This window comes from Cetorhinus maximus, chromosome 19 (assembly GCF_964194155.1).
Source record: "Cetorhinus maximus chromosome 19, sCetMax3.hap1.1, whole genome shotgun sequence".
NCBI classification, from domain to species: Eukaryota; Metazoa; Chordata; class Chondrichthyes; order Lamniformes; family Cetorhinidae; genus Cetorhinus; species Cetorhinus maximus.
The window spans coordinates 82,367,908-82,390,103 of NC_135897.1; the positions used below are offsets into that span (position 1 = coordinate 82,367,908).

The 22,196-nt window shown below is 43.1% G+C and overlaps 1 protein-coding gene across 1 annotated transcript in view; it reads right to left on the minus strand.

The window, feature by feature from the left end:
* cp (ceruloplasmin) overlaps positions 1-22,196 on the minus strand; it is a 53,613-nt gene that overhangs the window by 13,532 nt on the left and 17,885 nt on the right. The window contains exons 5-14 of the mRNA XM_078564250.1: positions 19,107-19,361; positions 17,628-17,796; positions 15,692-15,831; positions 14,147-14,287; positions 12,354-12,574; positions 9,956-10,106; positions 8,852-9,064; positions 4,902-5,106; positions 1,402-1,541; positions 850-978 (exon numbers count right to left, since the gene is read on the minus strand). Of these exons, the coding sequence (XP_078420376.1) occupies positions 850-978; positions 1,402-1,541; positions 4,902-5,106; positions 8,852-9,064; positions 9,956-10,106; positions 12,354-12,574; positions 14,147-14,287; positions 15,692-15,831; positions 17,628-17,796; positions 19,107-19,361 (1,764 nt within the window). The remainder of the gene's footprint in view (positions 1-849; positions 979-1,401; positions 1,542-4,901; positions 5,107-8,851; positions 9,065-9,955; positions 10,107-12,353; positions 12,575-14,146; positions 14,288-15,691; positions 15,832-17,627; positions 17,797-19,106; positions 19,362-22,196) is intronic.

Below are 22,196 nucleotides of genomic sequence, written 5' to 3' on the forward strand. Positions count from 1 at the left end.
GGGGATTGTAGGGACAAGCAAGCAGTGATAGGAGCAGATAATCAAAAGATGTCACAGACAAAAGAACAAAGAGGTGTTGAAGATAATATCACCACCTTCAACACCTCTTTGTTCTTTTGTCTGTGTCATCTTTTGATTATCTGCTCCTATCACTGCTTGCTTGTCCCTACAAACACCACCCCACCCCCCACTTCTCTCCCCCCACCCCCTCACCTTAAACCAGCTTATATTTCACCCCTCTCCTAATTTTACCTAGTTCTGTTGAAGGGTCATGAGGACTCGATACGTCAACTTTGTTCTTCTCTGCCGATGCTGCCAGACCTGCTGAGTTTTTCCAGGTAATTCTGTTTTTGTTCCAGTTTTTACTATGTACTTTATTCTACCATCAGAGAAATGCCATAACTTTTCCTTCCTGCATTGCCTTTTGGACAGTGTAAGATCACTGATACTGACTTGCACCCTACAAGAGTCACTTTGTGAGGTACCAATCCCAATGGTGAGGTTGGGTTGCAGAATCAGCTCTGTGTTGTGATATCCTACACCATGACTGTAAACAGCTACTTGCAACAGGAAGCAAGAATTTTGAATCCGAATAGCTGAAGACCATGTTTACATTCTGGTCAGGAATCTTTAGCTCAGGTTGAACCCTGAACCCTGATCCACCTTCAGCTTTGGGGCTCTTACTCTCTAGTTTCTGTGCAAACGGCTTCAGATCACATATTTGGTGAGTAAAAGGAAACTTTACCATTGCAGAAATCAGGTGCATGCAATAGAACTCTAAAAGGGATTCAGAAGACACTGTTGTAGAATAGGCTGTAGTTGAAGGGCTGTGGCATCAGCTGGCTTTACCTGGAAGAGTATATTTAATTGTCGGACTGTCTGTCTTCACTCCTTGTGCATGAATAGAATAGGGCCTTGAGGCCAGATTCTTGAATACAATTTTGAGCTTATCACCAACTTTTGCATGAAGTAGTGGGCCTGGGGGAGGAGGAAAAAAATGTTGACAGTATAAGCAGAATGTATTGGTACATTCTGATCCACAAGCAAACAAGCCCCAATTTACAAATTTCTGAAGTTCGACATTCACGTCATTTTCTGCAACACCGTAATTAAGATTTTGCAAAACAAAATTAAATTAATGATGTTAGAAGGCTTAATTAAGAAAATGGTGTGTTAACATGAGACCGAACATTTGCATGTTAATAGATGGGAGCTATTACTGATGCAGAGTGGTTGCTATGTTTGCCCACATAACACCAAACATTTCACTCAGAGTACTTCAATGAGATAAAAATCCATATGAATGTAAGTATCATTATCATAATGACATAGGGCATTGGAGATTATAATAAATTAGCAATGACTCAACAACAACATTTATTAAATAAGCATACAGAATACCTTGAATTTCCAGATGTCTTTCCTTTGTAGTTCTCTCCTTCTGTTGAGTAAATGTCTTATCAGTATATTCCCGATACACAACTTTTTTGTACTTGGGACCAATGGTCAAGTTTCCTCGCACTGTGAAAATCTTTCCAGGACTACAGTTGAAAGCAGAAAATTTCCCATAGTAATCAAAGTAAATAATGTGCTTTTAAGTGATAGAACTTAGGTAGAATTAGGTCTAATTCTAGGATAAGTAGGGGCATCTACTGTTGTATGTTGGACAAGAGATTTGTAGAGGCTGTGACTAAGAATTCCATACCAATCACTGGAATGGAATGTGAGAGTAAATGAGAAGTTAAACTCATCCAAATCTCTGCTACATGTAATCTATCCTGCACAGAGACTCACTTGCTGAGCTACATTGGCTCCCAGCCCTGCAACACCTTAAATTAAGAAATTTCATCCTCATGCATAGATCCCTTCATGACCTCAACCCTCCCTGTTCCTGTACCCTTATTCAAGAACTCAATGTTACGCTCAATTTGGCCTCTCTTCCTTCTCCACTCCCTCCACCCCACCTTCAACCATCCAAAGCCGAAGCTCTTGAATCCCTTCCCTAAACTTCTGTGCCTCTCCACCTCCCACTCTTGCTTTAAGACCCTTGTTAAATGCCACCTCTCTGACCAAGCTCTTAGTCGTGCCTCCTAATATTTATTTCTCTGCCTTGGCATTGAAGTACCTTGGAGCAGTTTTCTGCTATGAAGCTATAAAAGGATATTGCTGTTGTTATTCCTACCTCCAACTGATGGTTTACAGCCTTACAAAACCATTAATTTAAAGAAAAGTGAGTTGAGTCTTTCCTGTGGTTCAAGAAATGTATCCATTAGTAATTGATTTAGAGAGATCATAAAGGAGGTCCCAGGTTCGATGCTCAGTCAACTCTGAGTTATCTGACTGCCAGGCGGGGCAATGCAATAGGCCTCAGCAGCCTGAATTAGGAACAAGGAAAATCAACCAGGGTTCTTTCTCCTTGGAGGCAGGATTTTTGGAGGCTGATGAGGGCAGGAACTGGGGGCATGCACGCAATTTCATGCTGTCGGCAGGCACGCCACTTTGCTGGCACCATCCTGCCCCAAGCCATTTTAGGGAAAGCAAACGACAGTAACGAGGTCATTAAAGCTCCCCCCCTCCTGCCCCGGGCCCTACACAGTGGTCGAAACATAGCCAGTTAAACAAGGCAGCCACCCGGCAGTGGGGCGGGAGGAACGCGTTTCATGTCGCTAGGGACCCGCCTGCACCTGTCTATGGGTGCGGCCAATGCCATCCAGTGGAATTGGGTGCCCCTCCACGATCATAACCAGACACCTCTAGCCTTTTTTTAATTAAATGTTTCCACCTGGTCTTTGGAGGACACCTCCACTGTGAGGCTCATTCTCTTTCTCTCTTTCCCTCTTCCCCCTCCCACTCCCCCTGCAGGCATTGGTTGCTCCAACCTCAGATGGTAGGGCTATTGATGTGTCATCATTGGAGGACCTCCTATTGGCCCTCCAGCCTGAGAGCCTGCCAACCATCCTCAATTGGACTGTGGATGTGCATTCTCTGGCCACTAATTGACCCACTCAGCAAAAACTGATGTTGGATTACTGCTGCCGACACGGTGCAGGATCGGGACCCATGTTTGATCCCGACCCATCATAGAAAATCCCACCCCGATAGCTATCTTGTAATCCCTGTTAGAAGCATTTCTGATGATGACACTAGGCCAAAGGTAGGTTTAGGCTTGCCTGTGATCCTCCTCACAGTTCAACAGACCTTCACCAGTCACTGTGAAAGCTCATTCATCAGTAATAACCACTTGACCTTAGCGAGGTACTGCAATGTTGCTCCATATCCCAGAAAGAAGCAAAAACATTTGGGAGAGGAGGGCAAGTGAAAATTGGTGAGAGGAGAATAATCAATTAACTCGCTTTTTTATCCTTCATCAGCACTTCGCATTCCTAAATTTTCTGAACCTCCTTATCCTCCTTCATTTTGCTTCAGCTAGCTAATCCAGCCTACTGCTAAGTATAAGAACATTTCCTCATTACCATTGAGGCCGTGTGTTCCTTATCTGGAAGCTGATGATTGTGGAGATCTCTGTTTTTTGAAGCCAATATTGTATACTGATAGCTATGACCACATCTACAGACAGGTGTAGGAGGGTCCCTAGCGGTGATCCTCCCGCCCCACTGCCGGGTGGCTGCCTTGTTTAACTGGCTATGTTTCGGCCACCGTGTGGGGCCCGGGGCAGGATGGGGGGGGGACCTTAATGACCTCTATTAGTTACTGTCGCTTGCTTTCCCTATAATGGCTCGGGGCAGGACATGACTTGTGATTTATCAGAATTTCCACCATTATTCAATAGATATTATACACAGCACAATCACAACATTATTGAGATAGCTACATTCTAAAAAGTAGTTATTGGCTTTAATATATCTGTAAGACCATTATTCTGAATCAACTCCTTGGAAGACTTAACTCTTCAGAGAGCTGAAATTCCTATGTTGGACACACATTCATTAACCAATGCACTAAAAATAACAATTTTGACTGCATTGGTTAATGAGTGTGTGTCCAATTTCTGGACATGCAACATTTTAATAGAGACATACCCTATATCTTTTAACTAGCCTATTAAGATAGCAACAGGAATTTCAACCCTCCAGAAGATTGGGTTACATAGCTGATTAGAATAATGACTTTTGACTTCTAGCTTCAAATCCAGCTCGTACAAGCACCCCCCCCCCCCCCACCCCCCCCCCCCACCCCACCCATTTACTGGTTGTGTGAACCAAAGAGAAATTAGGTTGGGCAGTTTAAATCCACTTTCTATTGTGTTACAGTCCTTTCAATAGAGATTTTCTTTATTTAATATTAATTTGTCAGCCTTGCTTTCAGAAATGTCGTTCAGATGGCTGATCTGGGAAATGTCAGATGAGCAGGTATTTTTCTAAGGTTGGGTCGTGTAGAAAAAGTTTAGCTTTACATTGGCCTCAGGCTATAGCCATCCAATGCTGCTATCAATGGTGTTAAACATGGGGGAGCACAAGAAGCAGTGAAGGTTCAAAATTTTTTAAAAAGTTATAATTTTGTAATGCAGGATAACATAACAACATGGATATCACAGAGTCACACGTAACAAGAGGCTCTTCAGTTCATTGTACTTTCTGTTTGGACGAGCTATCCAATTAGTCTCGTTCCTCTGCTCTTTCCCCATAGCCCTGTAAATGTTTCCATTTCAATTACATATCTAATTCCCTTTTGAAAGTTATTATTGAATCTGCCTCCACCACGCTTTCAGGCTGCACATTCCAGATCACACTAACTTGCTGCATAAAAAAAATTCACCTAATTTGTCCCTGGCTCTTTTGACAATTACCCTAAATCTCTGTCCTCTCCCATCCAACTGCAGACACCCCACTTAACCACAACTCACTTAAATGGCTTGTACTTATTTATCGATTAGGAAATACCTTTCTTCATGAATGAGGTGCCTTTCCAATTCCCACTTCCTTGAAGGTGAATAATCCCATTCAATTTCAACAGCTGCAATGTAGTATGTCTTTTCATGGTAAAAAATATCAGGCATTTGAAATACAGAGCATTTATTCACTTTGTAAAACTGCTTCATTCCTCCAGCGTAGTGATCTGTTGTCTTGCAGACCACTTCAAATACTCCTGCACAAAAAGGCACAACAGAATATGGATCAAATGATTCCGAGGATGCTTTAAAGAAGTAATAAAGCAGGACACAGTATCCAAGGTGTGGTCTGACTGGAACACGATAAAGTTTGATCGGAATTTCTTCTGGCTAGCATTGATCATAAAGTTCCCCAATTGCAGCATCCAATCGCTTCTTAATTTATCCTAAGGTTTTTGCCCCTGCCAGTCTATCTGATTCAACAGCCAATCTTGACCTTGGTTACCTTTGACTTTGAGCAATAATGTAAAACTGTCAATAGCAACAAGAAAGGGAAGGATTAGTGAGGACGTGAGGGCTTAGTATGAAGGGTCGGGTGTTGAGGATAAATCAAGGAGGGGAATTATCGGAAGGGGTTGGAAGGAAGGGAAAACAGTATGGGAGATGGTGGGAGCAAAGAATTGAAGAAAAGACAAAAGGGACAAGATAAAGTGAGAGGGGGTGTGAAGGCAGCTCCTGCATCTACAACCAGACCTTTCCCTGCACTTGCCACTGGAAAATGTGACCTACAAGTGTTGGTGTTCATCATCCTCCATCCTAAAGAAGGGGAGAGAGCGAATGGAAGCGGAGAGGACAACATGTGGAGCAAGTAGAAAAGAAAGAAACAGAAGAAGAAGAGAAAGACAGAGAAAAGTCAACAACACAATCATAGCTGACAGGTAAGAGACAGATCATATCCTCTGATTTACCATGAGCAACACTATGGGGGAATCTACCAGTATTATTACTATAGAAAGGTCAATAGCTGACAATGTGGCCAAGGTAATAATTCAATATAGGATACCATGACCCAACTGTACTGCATTCTTGCATGCAGTTGTTAGAAGCAGTTGGTTGAATTACAAACTTAGAAATTGGGAAATTTATGCAGGAAATTACCCAGATTGAATAGGCATATGAAATGATTCAAAAGCAGTGATTAACTTATCCAAAATTGGGGTTTGAAAATTCTGCTGTGTGTATGGTTGCCAAGCAAGGTCAAGGTCAGGCTCAGCTCATGGTGGAAATATGGTTAACAGTTAATGCCAAGGCTGGCTGAAAACCAGTATTCTAAGGTATCAGAAGGTGTTCAGTGCTCATAAAATAGAATAGGCAAAAAGAGAGAAGAATGGAAATTAATTCAAAAAAGACTATTAATTGCAGGAAAAAAGGGAAAAGTGTTGGGAAGTAATGAGTTACGGGGGGAGATGATGATGTAGTGGTAATTTTTTTTTATTCATTCAGGGGATGTGGGCTTCGCTGTCTGGGGCAGCAGTTATTGCTCACCCCTAGTTGCCCTTGAGAAGGTGGTGGTGAGCTGTCTTCTTGAACCGCTGCAGTCCATGTGGCATAGGTACACCCACAGTGCTGTTAGGAAGGGAGTTCCAGGATTTTGACCCAGCGACAGTGAAGGAACGACGATATATTTCCAAGTCAGGATGGTGAGTGACTTGAAGGGGATCTTCCAGGTGGTGGCGTTCCCATTGATCTGTTGCCCTTGTCCTTCTAGATGGTAGTAGTTGTGGGTTTGGAAGGTGCTATCTAAGGAGCCTTGGTGAGTTCCTGCAGTGCATCTTGTAGATGGTACACACTGCTGCTACTGTACGTCGGTGGTGCAAGAAGTGAATGTTTGTGAACGTGGAGCCAATCAAGTGGGCTGCTTTGTCCTGGATGGTGTCAAGCTTCTTGAGTGTTGTGGGAACTGCACTCATCCAGGCAAGTGGGGAGTATTCCATCACACTCCTGACTTGTAGATGTCAAGCCATATTGTAGATGGTGGACAGGCTTTGGAGAGTCAGGAGGTGAGTACTCATCAAAGGATTCCTAGCCTCTGACCTGCTCTTGGAGCCACAGTATTTATATGGCTAGTCCAGTTCAGTTTTTGGTCAATGGTAACCCCCAGGATGTTGATAGTGGGGGATTCAGTGATGGTAATGCCATTGAATGTCAAGGGGCGATGGTTAGTTTCTCTCTTTTTGGAGATGGTCATTGCCTGGCACTTGTGTGGCATGAATTTACTTGCCGCTTGTCAGCCCAAACCTGGATATTGTCCAGGTCTTGCTACATTTGGACATGAACTGCTTCAGTATCTGAGGAGTCGCGAATGGTACTGAACATTGTGCAATCATCAGCGAACATCCCCACTTCTGACCTTATGATGGAAGGAAGATCATTGATGAAGCAGCTGAGGATGGTTGGGCGTTGGACACAACCCTGAGAAACTCCTGCAGTGATGTCCTGGAGCTGATAAGACTGACCTCCAACAACCCCAAACATCTTTCTTTATGCTAGGTATGACTCCAAACATTGGAGAGTTTTCCCCCTGATTCCCATTGACTCCAGTTTTGCTAGGGCTCCTTGATGCTACACTCGGTCAAATGCAGCCTTGATGTCAAGGGCAGTCAGTCTCACCTTGGGAGTTCAGCTCTTTTGTCCATGTTTGAACCAATGCTGTAATGAGATCAGGAGCTGAGTGGCCCTGGCAGAACCCTGCATCAGTGAGCAGGTTATTGCTAAACAAGTGCCGCTTGATAGCACTGTTGATGACTCTTTCCATTACTTTACTGGTGCTCGAGAGTAGACTGATGGGGCGGTAACTGGCCAGGTTGGATTTTTGTATAGGACATACCTGGGCAATTTTCCACATAGCCAGGTAGATGCCAGTGTTGTAGCTGTACTGGAACAGCTTGGCTAGGGGTGCAACAAGTTCTGGAGCACAAGTCTTCAGTACTATTGCCAGAATATTGTCAGGGCCCATAGCCTTTGCAGTATCCAGTGCCTCCAGCCATTTCTTGATATCACGTGGAGTGAATTGAATTGGCTGAAGACTGGCATCTGTGATCCATAAGACCATAAGACATAGGAGCAGAAATTAGGCCAATCGGCCCATCGAGTCTGCTCCGCCATTCAATCATGGCTGATAAGTTTCTCAACCCCATTCTCCCGCCTTCTCCCCGTAACCTTTGATCCCCTTACCAATCAAGAACCTATCTATCTCGGTCTTAAATACACTCAATGACCTGGCCTCCACAGCCTTCTGTGGCAATGAATTTCATAGATTCTGGAATGGTACTCCGGAGACCTTTGCTAATGCACTGGGGACATGCATTCAAATCCTGAAACAGCAGCAGCAATTGCTAATAAAAATATGTGGAATATAAATCTAGTCTCACTAATGATGACCATGAAACCATTGTCGATTGTTGTAAAAACCCATCTGGTTCACTAATATTCTTTAAGCAAGGAAATCCGCTGTCCTTACCTGGTCTGGCCTACATGTGACTCCAGGCCTACAGTAATATGGTTAACTTTTAACTGCCCTCTGAAATGGCCTAGCAAGCCATTCAGTTCAGGGGCAATTAAGGATGGGCAACAAATGGGATGGCTACATCCCATGAAAGAAAAAAAAGTTTAGCAGCCTTAAAATCCTGAAAAGGAACAAATTTGAATAGGAATCTTTGCAATGAATCCTGGCTAACACGGTGAAGATGTACAGAGGACAGGCATAATCCAAGCATAGAGATCTTAACAGACATAATAAAGTGGGCAGAGACAAGAAAGGTTGCAATAGTGAGGTAGGCACATTGATATACTTGGGTATTTCTCTGCTTTAGAAAGAGAATTAGGCCTTTACAACACTATCAGGTATAGTTTCTTTTTAGTTTCTTAAAAAGGTACTTATGTGTGCCTTTATTAAAAGTGCCATCTACAAAATCAATATATTCTGAATACATGTTGCTCTACCTGTACTGTCAGGTTTCATGGTAGCTGTGAGTGAGATGTGTGGGAACAGATTAACTACATCTCTTCTTGTTCCTTGGCTCAGGAATGTGTTACCCTGGAAATAAATCCCATGGATATCGACTTCTGATCCAAGACCAATCATATGCCAGGACACTGTATTTCCTTTGCACATCTCCAGGCCTGGTTGATTGCCGTACATGTATCCATTGATTGCTAAAATCACATTCCAAAGAAAAAATGAGGAAGCTTCCTTAAAAAGGGAATATTTTTCAGCTCTTTCTAATATCTAAACCATTACACAAAACACACCTTACCTTCAGGATGAATCTATTCTGTTAGTTTGAAGTCCCCACTCAAATGTTGCACTGTACAATGTAACAAAGGTTACATTGCAGGATAAAGTGCAAAAATATTTATTTGCTTATATCAAGTTACTGGTCACATTTTCCTCCTGTTCCATGTTGAATGCACCATTCATAATCCAAGAGGATGAACATTTGGCGTGTTTCTAACAATTCATTTAGAAGGGATACGAAAACCAACTTTGTTCCTATGTCCTTCCCAGTGGGGAAGTGCCAGGTTGATTATTTTTTACTCAGAGTTGATACGATCTGGAATGCACTGCCTGAAAGGATGACGGAACCAGATTCAAACTTGCCCATTTGGATATATACTTGAAAAAGAAACATTTTGTAGATCTATGGGGAAGAGAGGTGGTTAGGGGCATGTTCAAAGAGCTAGTATAAGCACCGATGGGCCAAATTGCTTCCTGCCCTGTAAGAGTCGATTGGACTCCAATCGAGCAGAATGACTGAGGTAAGGAGTTCAATACGTGGAACTAATCCATATATTGCCATTCCAAAACACTACATGTTTGACTACAGACTGTGCACCCAGCCACAATGAGCAGCAACACAATGGAATGAATTACTTTCGTAAATGAAAAAATCTTTAAATGAATTCTGGAACACCGAACTTGTAACCAATTTTAAGCATTATTGTACACGTGAATTTTTGACCTTCAAATTATAACATGAAATATTCGATTCATTGGTAGGCATATTAGTGGTCGTTTCTACGGCATTCATCCTATCAAAGACTTACAATGCATTTTGTTCGACTCTTGGAAATCCTCATCTTCTTTATCTACGGCTTTGGCTTTAGTTGTAAACATCCTGATATTTTCATCTAAATACCAACTGAGATTCTCATCAAACACAGTCGCCAGCAAAAAGAATTCCTTATCCACATTTTTCTGTGTCAGGGTCAATGAAAATACATAACATTTAGTGTTGGATCAATGAAAGGAAAAGTATTTCATTAAAGAATTATGCATTATTCCTCTGTATTGAAAGTCACACTTTCCAGTGAACTCTCAGCGCCAGTTTCTCTATTGTCTAAGCAGCATCTTTGAATGGAGTGTTGCCATATACTGTGATTTAACTATGGGGTCAGGGTGAGGAGGTAGGTCCTAGGTCTACCTCAGCTGGAACAGGGATCGAACCCCATGCTAGCCATCTAGCCAACTGAGCTAACCGGGCTCCCAACACCAAGCTACTATAATCATAAAAACTTGGATAAAGTGAGATCTCACACATTGATATTGGAATAAATTGATAAATTCAAGTTTCTGAATGGTGAAATGCCGCTTTCCTTCTTCCTCTCCTTGGATTCCTATTTTCTGTTGCATTATTGTGACAAGATGTCAAGTGAAGAACTGGTGCCTTTGCACAAAGACAGATTGGGGGGGTGGTGAGGGACATCGGACGGGGTAATCCTTACACCTTACTTTTTAGAAATCTATGCATAAAATAACAGAAAGAAAGGCTTGCATTTATATAGTGCCTTTCACGATCTTGGGGTGTATCAAATTGTTTTACAACCAATGAAAGTGTAGTCACTGTTGCACCAATTTGCCCGCAGCAGTGTCTGCAAACAGTAATGTGATTATGATCAGATTTGGGGGGTTTTTTTTGTTGATGTTGGTTGAGGGATAAATATTTGTTAGTACACAAGCAAAAGCTCCCTTGCCCTTCTTTGAAGTAGTGCCGTGGATCTCTTTTACAGCCACATGAAAGATGGTGCCTTGGTTTAACAGCATGGGGTGAATTTTACAGGTCACACACTGGCAGGAAAATAGGTAGGTGGACCCATAAATTGGGGTGCTGTGCTCACCAAGCACCCCGTCCCAGCATGGTTTTATGAGCGATGGGGAGGCGTTGGGTGGGCAGCTCATCTGTGGTTGATGTGTTGTTCCACATTACTGCAAACTCCATCTTCAAAATAATTTGTTGTATGTAAAGCTCCTTGAGATATCCCTGAGAGTCTTCGAAAAACAGTAAGTCTTCCTTTTATTTTGTTAAATATTCTAAGATTTTAATTATAATTGAAGCCATCAGCATATACATTCCTGTAACCATCAAACCCAAGGTTACCACAGAGTTACCTGGCACAAGTGTTCTCAGTGCAGATTTTATATCAGAGCAAATAGTTTCCATTTCTTTTGATTTTTTTTTTGGTCACCGGAATGTCTGATATGTAGAAACTGATCATGACACTGAACAGTCTCCAAAATCAACTACTGAGAACTCCACCGAAATTGGCTGGAATTTAACCAGCTAAAACCATGGGGCTTACCAGCAGGTGGCATTAGTAAAATTCCTGCAGCTTGTTTGAGTGGGTAGAACTTTTAGGGCATTGGCATACAAAGTTATCTGGAGCTAACTGGGCAGAACTCTACTCCCTAAGGACAGATCTCCCTCTGAAGGTTTCATCAATGAACCCAGTTGATGCCCTGGTGTACTTAAGGAAGGTTTTTTTTAAACAGTATTATATGCTTTTGTGCTGTTACCATCACTGGCAAGGACTGTATTTGTTTCCCATCCCTAATTGCCCTCAGAGTAGCTTCCCAGGCCATCACAGAGGTCGGTTAAGAGTCACTGCAGTCCCCTGTAGGCCAGATCAGGTAAGGATGGCAGATTTCCTCCCCAAAGGACATTATTGAACCAGATGGGTTTTTACAACAATCCAAGTAGTTTCATGGTCACCATTACTGAGACTAGCTTTTTGTTTCCAGCTTTATTAATTAACTGAATTTAATTTCCACCAGTTGCCATGGTAGCATTTGAACCCATGTTTGCGGATCATTAGTCCGGGCCTCGGGGTTACCACTCCAATAACATTACCACTGTCTCAATAGTGTTCCCTCAACTCAGTTCCAGTCTCCTACTGACAGGTTTATCTTCCTAGTGTCGACTCCATCCCAAAGAGTCTTTGGTTGTGATCATTCTTGCATTTATAGGGCACCTTATCATGTCTAAATGCTTTAAAGTGGAGCACAGATTAAATTATTTTGGAGAAACACTGTCGCAGAACAAGAGTGAAACACTTCACGTATATGAATTCAATCCTAGTTGTTGTCACTCTGAGTCCACTTTAACAGTGTTGTTGGTGCTTCCCAAGTGGAGGGGTTAACGGAGGATCGTTAATGAACTTAATGTACCTGTTTGCCCTGAGAGCTTAGGGTGTTCTTTTTGCACACAATGAGAGGTCCAACCAGACCAGAGCTGCTGTCCTTTATGGAATCCACTGCAGAGAAGTAAAGCCAAGTCAGGCAGTCTGGATCATCCTTTCCGGGGCCAAAATCCTCTGGAACTTTCCATTCATAAATAAATGTATGACCAGGAAAGACATGAGGGGATCGAGCAGGTGGGCCCACAAACTCTGTTGGATACATTTTAATTTCAAAACCTTTAACATCTTTAATTCTTTTATCAGCAGGCATTTAAAATGCGTTTGGCGAAAAGAGTAACAAGAATTTGCATTTATATGGTGCCTTCAATGTAGAAACATACAGGCCAGAATTTTCCCTTCGGCGATTTGGGGGCGGGGCCCGCTCGCTGACGGGAAAGTGACGCGGGATGACGTCAGGAGGAATCCCCCGACGTCATCCTGGTCCCTTTAAATTTTCAGGAAGGCGGGCGGACAGCGAAATCAGCTGTTCACCCGCCGACCTGTCAGTGGCCAATTGAGGCCATTGACAGGGTAATTAAAGTAATTAAAGGCCCTGCCCGTCCAACCTTAAGGCTTCTGATAATACATGAAACCCCATCCACTGGCGGGATGAGGTTTCATGTTCCTTTTTAAAAATTTTAATAAATGTAATGTGATATTTATTAACATGTCCCATCTCATGTTAATAATATTTTTATTTTTCTACTTTTTAAGTTTTGTACACTGTCACTAATCTCCCTGAGACAGCATTTAGCCTCAGGGAGCAGTGTGCTCTTTGACAGCTGGGGATTCCCTCCCCCACCCGCACAGGAAGCGCATAGTGCTTCCTATTGGGCAGGCCTTAATTGGCCCGCCCACTCAAAATGGCAACGGGCCCCAATTCAGCGGCGGGGGTCGGCTGTCCGCCCACCACCGAGCCGGTGGGGCCCGCACGCACACCAAGGACAAAATTCTGCCCATAGTATATGTTGTTTTCCCCTTATATTGATATTTTTGCGAAGTATCCTGATGAAAAGCTTCGACATGTCTCTTTTTTCAGCAATACTAGTAGCATAAGCTGGTCAGTGCAGGTAGCAGCTGAAGTCCCAGGACATCAGTGCAAGCTCAGAGCGGGAACAGAGGGAGGAGAAGAGGAGCAGCTGAAGAAGCCCCCGGTGGTAGCAACAGACACTGGGGGCTTTAAAGGTAAGAACAGAGAGTTGGAATGGGAACAGGGGGAAGAAGGACTTCAGGACTAAAGGCGAGGTCAGGAACAAGGGAGGAAGTGGGAGCAAGGCAGGAGGTGAGGCCAGGAGAAAGGTTGGGAGTGATGGGAAGAGAGGCTTCAACAAACGAGGGCGAGAGCAGAAGCAAGGGTGGGACTGGGAACAAGGGCGGGAACGGGGAGGAAAAAGAGCAGCTAATGTCATCCTCACTGGTGGCAACAGACACCGGGGTCTTTAACAGTAAAAATGGAAGGTGGGAACATGGGCTGGAGAGGAGAGCCTTTAGCACTCATGGTGCAGTTCACCGTTTTGGGACGTTTTTGGAACTGATTTGATCTGATCTAGTTCAGAAATGACAAAGTCCCATGAAAAATTTCATTTCTGTTCCTTTTGGAACAGATCCAGGTTTTGAAGTTTATTTCCCCAACTCCAACTTATCTACTCTTTTTTTTTAATCTATTTGCTAATGTTTAAACGCTACACATGCCCATTTCCCTGTGGCTCTGATCAGTTAATGTCCTTAAAGTCAAGAGGCATCAAATAACTTTGACAGGTAAATATTTTCAGGCTGAATTACCTGTTGTGTTAGTTTGATAATTGGCCCCCTCAATATCTTTCCCATAGGAGAGTCCGTGAGGTTGCATGCTGTATACTTGGCTCGCATTATTCCAGAACGTCACCTTGATCCTATCTCCAACTTCTGCTTTAATGACAGGTCCTACAGACAGAAACGTGATCACAGTCAACATTTTCTTCTGGCAGGTTATTTGATAAAACGGCCGAGCGCAAGTATTTCGCTGATTTAACCCTGTGGGTGACTGAGGATGTAAGGAGGTCTCAATGAAATTCTGTTTCTCCGCACAGAGGATGAAATCCCAATCCCGATGACAATGGGCAAATGTTAACGTTTTGCTTTCTCCCTTTGCACCTCATTCATTTTCAACAAACCAGTTGATAAAAAGACTGGGATCCAGCTCATTCCCCCCAGTCCGGTGAAGTTTCCATTTAAACGTTTCCTGCAATTGCACCACCCCGGATAGTTTAAATGTCAGCCTGAATCCGGTTTTTTTTTTTTGGAAACTCAGGGAAAAGCTAAAACAGGTTTGAAGTAACAAAGCAGAATATTCAAAGGAATTTTCAAGTGGTTTGAAGTAAGGACTAATGCACTAAACTAGATTTCTATGTGTGAGTGCTGACCGTACACTACTGTACTGTATGAGCGGACTAAGGTCATCAGCCTGAACCATTAACTCTGTTTCTCTCTCCGCAGACGCTGTCTGACCTGCTGAGCATTTCAAGGGTTTTCTGTTTCGAAGCCTCTTTACATAATTTGCCAACGCAAGTGAAGCACAAAAGCAGAAGAGCTCTGAGATCACTTGCATGGGCTATTAGATGTCAGCAGCTATTAAATTGCTTAAAGAGATTCCAGATTTGTTTTAAGTGCTGGAGAAAGTTGCTCACAAGTCACAAACTAGCCTTCCTGCATTTTTTTTTTTAACCGCCTTCGCTTGATGTGTTTCTCAGGCAAAATGGCGCTGAGACACTGGATTCCTGTCAGAGGTTCCAGGTGCAGCAACATGAGGCTGTATCAATTCAAGTTCTCCTTCCTTCTTTGTCTGGTACACAGCCGATGTGCTGGTTCTAAAGGTAAAAAAGTGCTTGGGGCCTACACTACGTGGTGCTGTGTACATCCTTAGGCCTAATAACCTGCAGTACTTCAAGCACCACACATCGCATCAGATGGCCTAGTATGATACAATTACATTTGTGACACCTTTACCTGTTTACATTTCTAATCAAAAACTTGTTTGGAGTTAAGGGGCAGATCTTAGGCTTTGCGTGACACTGTAAAACCAATGATATGAAGTTGGCAGCCTCCCCTGCATATCTTCCCCGTTTTCATTTGTGTTGGCTTCGGTAAAGATAAAACTCAGACGTGATGTAAACCAAGCTGCTAATTTGCTATTGCCCGTTTATTTACCGTCATATAAAGTCAAAATCTACCCAAGTTCCTCTCCCTTATTTACAAGAAAAAAAGATGCCAAATACTGTATGTTAAAATACATCGCTTTTCACAATGAAATATCAAACTAAAGCAAAAATCTCTTAATTTATTCTTTACCAAGAATTCCAAGATGCTCTTCGTCTGCTGTCCTCTCCTTGTGCTTTTTAAAAGTGTCATCTGTGTATTCTCTGTAAACAGCCTTTTTGTATTTCCCTCCAATTCTTGTCTCCCCTTTTTCAAAAAATACCACAGCATCTCTGCAGGTACAGGAACATACTGCAATTAGTGAACCTTACAGCACTTAAGCCAAATTTATTTTTTTTAATGTCATTCTTCACTCCACTCTCCTTTCTGCTAGGTCAGGTTCTGTTCTCCAAATGAGAAGTCTGGCATCATGTGAGGTCATCAGTTCCTCGGAAAGGTGGAATCTCAGCCTACAGTGACTATGGAGGTTTTAGATTTCCCCTTCGTGCACAGACATATAGAAGCAACTCTATCATTTTCTGTGGCTACCATTTAGCAGCCGGATCCCCACAAAATGGGCATGTGCTTCTTCAGGATCCACAGCGTAAAAACAGGGAACGCCATTAAGACAGTGCTGGTGTCACATTTAAGATCAGTGTAAAATTTGCCAGCAAGTATTAACATTTGTGATAGCCATTATGCTGCTGGGGAGAACAAAAAACATGTTTTATGTTGGGGCGATTGTCCATTTAAGAACTAGATTTCTCTGAACGAATTCTGGCGAAAAGCAGCTTGCTGCCAGTAACTGAGCATGTGACCAAGCTGCCCAGAAGATAAACAATAGCAAAAGTACGGTCAAACAGAAGTTAATTATAAGGGTGAGTAAGTCTTTGGATGTGGTTCTATGTTCAAGCAATTTGAGCTTAGTTTAGCACAAGCTGGCTGGAGAGGACGTTTTTTTTTTCAAGAAGGATTCAGTTGAAATTCTCAATGCTGGTTAACTGAAGGACACTGAAAGTGAGTTTGATTTCTGGGATAGCCAAGCTGTGGAGGCGGGGGGGAAGAGAGAGAGAGAGAGCGAGAGAGAGTTTTGGATGCAAGAGTCCAGTGTTAAAGATTAAAGACCGAAGGCAGCTATACTTAAGATGCTAGTGGCGCCTGTGTTAAATGGGGAGTCTACAATCATGGGAGAATTGGAGGAGATTTGAAGGGAAAACCTTGCCAGGAGTAAGCAGAAGGTCCAAGAAATCTCAGCCCTTATATGAATCTTTGAAACGGTACCCAGAGCAATGGGCTAATCTTCTCATTTCGGACATGTATCTGACGATTTTATTGGGGGTGTAAGTCAAATGAGTGTAGAAGGAAAGTTGAGTTAAGAAGTTTGGTCAAAAGTCTAAGCATCTGCGTTCATTGTAGTTTTAATATCTTTAACGTAACTGACTACTTAAGATAAAGTGCAGCTATTAGTATTCATATTCTTTGATTTTTACGCGGTAAAATTCTCTTGATTTAAACCATGAACCTTGTGCCTATATCTTTTAGTAAATGCCTGGGTTTTAGGATTTAAAAAAAAATGTTGCTGGTCTATACTGAGTTCATAACAAATGCCATTCTTAACTGAAGCAGGTAAATACTTTTCCTACTCCTCCTCCACCTCCCTCCATTCTGGCTGCCTTGAAACCCTCGGGCTAATACCCTGATCACGGAGCAGCAGTGAGGAAATCCTGCTCCCCAAACCCCCTCTAAATTAAATGGGTGGGAGACCTTGGGGCTACACAAGCAAAGCTTCTGCTTCCAGATCTGTTTCCCAGTGAAAGAACTGTTGGTGGGTATCTCTGCACGGGGCAGACGGCTGGATCATTTTAATGACCCAGCTACCACACTCGGGCAATCTGAGACTTGAGATCCACTTTGGGTGCTGCCCCAATGAGCACTGGGTTCACTATCTCCAAGAAACACACCCAAATGCCTTCAACCCACTATCATAACGCAAGTCTGGAAATTTGCCCACAGTTCCTTTCTCTGGCTTTTTCTCTTGGCCTTACTATTTCTCTTATATGTACATACACAATGGCTCAGTGTGACTTACCCATGTTGACTGGTTAAAGGCTTTGCAGTGAATTGGTCCAAACCAGATGGCCCATAGTCCCAGATGACCTCATCTGCAGCAATGTAATAACGTCTTTCATGTCCTTTACTGGTGGCCTTTTTGGTTTTCTTCTCATAGTCTACAACTTTAAACAAGGCTTGCATTCCAGCTGTAACCACAAAAATAATTGTGGTTTATTATCAGTGTACTGCATCAGAATAGTGAGTCTTTGGCTGAGTCAGAAGGTAAAGGTTTGAGCTCTGTGCTCAACAGGGTTGATTAAAGTACAACCTCAAAATGCTGAGATGTGGGGTATTCACATCTGAATGGAGTATCCATTGGTTCTGTGGCAGTATTCTTGCCCTGGAGGCAGAAGTGTTGGACTCAGGCCCCACTCCAGAAATCCCTAAGACATCAGAGACTGGAATGCTGGCTCTGAATACTGATGTCCAGCAGATTACTTACCGCGTCCGATGGGCGTGGGTTCCCCAAACCCCATTGCAAAAGGCAGGTAGGGCTATTTTGCATAAGACTAGAGACCCACATAGGAGAAGATTAAAATCATGAGAACAGTAATGAGAGACCAGCACAGCTACTTTTCCCCAGTAAGTGGCTCAAAAGAACACAAGGAATAGGAGCAGGAGTAGGCCATGTGCCCCATCGAGCCTGCTCAACCATTCAATACTGTAATGGCTGATCTTGGGCTTCAACCTCACTTTTCTGCCCACTCCCCCTATCCATTGATTCCACGAGAGACCAAAAATCTGTCTATCCCAGCCTAAAATGTTAACAATGAAGCCCCAAACACAAATGAAGCTGCCAAGTACCAATAGGTAAACCAGCAGCGAACTATTTCCAAAACTCCTCACTGCTCACAATGGCAGTGCTGCAGCTCCTATTTATGCCGCCCATTAATGAGGTTTTGCAAAATGTCGGCTGCCCACCTGCCTGTTTTGCCCGTGCGATGAGCGTGAAATCGCAAGGGGCAATGTGAAATCTTGGCCAATTGCCTTTTTAAAGGCCTTAAGTGGCCTTTTAATTGATGGCGGGCGCGGACACGACACACGTGTGCGCCCGCAGACCGAAATAATGTAGCGAGTGCAGGATGACATCGGGATGCTCGCCCGATGTCACCTCGCGCGATTTCACGCCCGATTGGGGTTGGGCGCCTGCCCGCTCAGCGTAAAATTCAGCCCTTGGCGTCAGGCTCAAGCTGACACTTTGAGAGGTGAAAGCTTTGCCACAGAGTTGGTTGTGGGCAGCTTTCTTGAGGTCACCAGTCAGTGCTGTGCCTTCACCCTGCTCACGAAACCTTGACTTAACTTAATTTTAACTCAGAAGAAGACATTGTCAAAAAAAAGGCTGACAGCAGAAGTGAAAATTATATGTCCCAGTGCCGAGAACCTTCAAGCGGATAAGCACAGAAAAATATACCCTTAAAAACGAAGCTGTTGAGAGGGAGAAGGAAAATTTTCAAACCTTCCACATGGTCATTGACTTGACAGCTGAGCAGCCATGTTCCTGGATTCTTGGGAACCATCTCAGCAGTGACAAATGTGGCTGGAAATAGGCTGATAGTATCAACATGGTGATGCCTATCGATCAGAGTCTGTCCATGGAAATATGCAGAGTGTATATCCACCTCATTTCCCATCCCAAATAGATACCAGACCACTTTATCACCAGTGAACATGGAGAGGTCAGGCAGGTTTCCATAGACATATCCATTAATGGCTGAAAAATATAAATAAAGTGTAAGGATTTAACAAAACATTGATTTGAATATCGATCCATTTTAGCATAAAGCAAATTTGATGCTTTATCAAACTTCCACCACCTCCCACCCGCCCCCTCCCCAACACGAGACCTGACTACACTTTGTTTTGTTCCTCTTTGTTTTGGTCATCCAAATGCATGCAGCAATCCCTCTGTGTTCACAACCCAACCCAACTTAACCCCAATGAAATTTCGTAAGCAGCTTCTCTCAGCCTCTGCCAATTAACTGCCAAGAGGCATTTCAAAGTACACCAGAAGGTCTGAACCACTGGTATTCCTCTCCCTTTGTGTGGACACTGCATGGTCCCCCATCACTGCCTTTACTGGGACAGCTGAGCTACTAAGCCTTTGGAACCTGTGTTCACTCAAAGCATATCTGTTTTAATAAGTAAGGATGAAGATATTTACTGTCCTGAGAATGGGGCTGTATTGACTGTAAGTCACTCCTTGATGAAACAATGATCTACTGATTCCATATGCTATATAGGGAAAGACATGAGTGTTTTAGAACTAAGCTTAGTTACTAATAATTCTTGCATGTTATGCAACTGTAATTATTCTCACTTATTAGTTACTATTTTCTACATCTGCTGGCCTAGACAATGACGCCCACATCCCACGAATGAATAATAAAAATACACTGCAATTTGCATTCCAAATAGTTCTCCAATCTAGCAAAATGGATTTTATTTTCTGTTTTGGATTTTTTAACTTTTACACTTTGGACTATGAGAGGCAGCATGTAAGGTCTTTCACATGCTGCATCCGGTCTGCAGAAGCTACCTGCTCACAACAGACAGCTGTCAAATGTATCATCTTAAGATGTTAGTCTTTGTGGGGTGTTATACCTCAGAGTATTTGAACAGAAAGATTTTGGTGTAATTTATATTAAAATGATAAGATTAATTTCAATTCTCAACACAGGGCATCTCGAAATGTAAATCAGACTCAAACGAAGTGCCTGTCCAAAATGCAGTTTCTTGCAGAACCATTTCCAGTGGCAGTTCATTCATAAAATAAGTGAGAATAATTACGGTTGTATAGCACGCAAGAATGATTAGTAACTAATAGCTTAATCTCTTGGTTCTTAAACACTCGCGTTTGCAGTTCAAACCTATAATGTTGCGATGGCTCTTTCCTTGAGGGTATCATGAATGACTGACAGCTAACTTTTCACTTGGGAGGCAATGGCCAGTTTGATTAGTAGCTACAGTGGCCAATCCCCAAATATGGAAAACTCAGAGGGATGTTAGGTCAAGCTCTTGGCTTCCTGCCCAGATAAGAAGTAGTGAGAGAAAAAAGAAGTATGTTGTCCCAGTTGTCTTGTGGGGCCTGGTAACATGAGAACATAAGAAATAGGATCAGGGGGTGGACCAAAAGGCCCATCAAGCTTGCTCTGACATTCACCATAATCTTGAGTTTCAGCTTCACTTTCCCACCTGCTCCTCATATCCTGAGATTCCTCACGAGGCCAAGATTCTGTCTGTCTCAACCTTAAATATATTCAATGATGGCACATCTACAATCCTCTGGAGTAGGGAATTCTAAAGAGTCACAACCGTTTGAGAGAAGTAATTTCTCCTCGTGTCAGTCCTAAATGATTGGCCTGTTATCCTAAAACTGTGCCCCCTTGTTCTAGATTCCTCAGCAGGGGAAACAATGTCTCGGTGTACATAAAAACAGAAAATGCTGGAAAAACTCAGCAGGTCTGGCAGCATCTGTGGAGAGAGAAACAGAGTTAACGTTTTGAGTCTGTATGGCCCTTCTTCAGAGCTTAAGAGAAGTGGAAATGTGATTAAATTTATTCTGTTTAAAAGGGGGTGGAGCAGGTGAAGCTGGATAGAAGGCCAGTGATAGGTGGGGTCAAGGAGAGATTGACAAAGATGTCATGAACTAAAGGACAAAGGGAGTGTTAACGGTAGTGGTAAAGGCTAAAAAAGGTACTGATAGTGGCATAAAGATAAGAAAGCAGAATGTGATAATAGCAGACCAAGGGTAGCATCATGTGAAAGAACAACATGGAACAAGTAACAGATAGCCCCTTTGGGGATGGGGTGGGGGGAGGAGGCAGTGGTGGGGAAAAAAAGGATAGAAAATAGGATAGAAGGGGGGATAAAAAAGGGGATAAAACCATGGATAAATAACTAAAAATAAAAATAAGTGGATAAAAAATAAAAATGAATGTAGAAAAAGGGGGATTAAAAAAAGGGGTGGGGATGGAGGAGACAATTCAATAAGGAACTCAATATTCAGTCCGGAAGGCTGTAAAGTGCCTAATCAGAAGATGAGGTGCTGTTCCTCCAGTTTGCACTGGGCTTCACTGGAACATTGCAGCAGGCCAAGGATGGACATGTGGGCATGAGAGCAGGATGGTGTGTTGAAATGGCAAGCGACAGGAAGGTCTGGGTCATGCTTGCGGACAGACCGAAGGTGTTTCACAAAGCGGTCACCCAATCTGCTTGGTCTCTCCAATGTAGAGGAGACCACATTGGGAGCAGTGAATGCAGTAGACCAAATTGAAGGAGGTGTAAGTGAAGTGCTGCTTCACCTGAAAGGAGTGTTTGGGCCCTTGGACGGTGAGGAGGGAGGAGGTAAAGGAGCAGGTGTTGCACCTTCTGCGGTTGCATGGGAAGGTGCCTTGGGAAGGGGATGAGGTGTTGGGGGTGATGTAGGAGTGGACCAGGCTGTCCCGGGGGGAACGGTCCCTATAGAATGTTGCTAGACCTGCTGAGTTTTTCCAGCATTTTCTGTTTCTGTTTCAGATTTCCAGCATCCGCAGTATTTTGCTTTTAT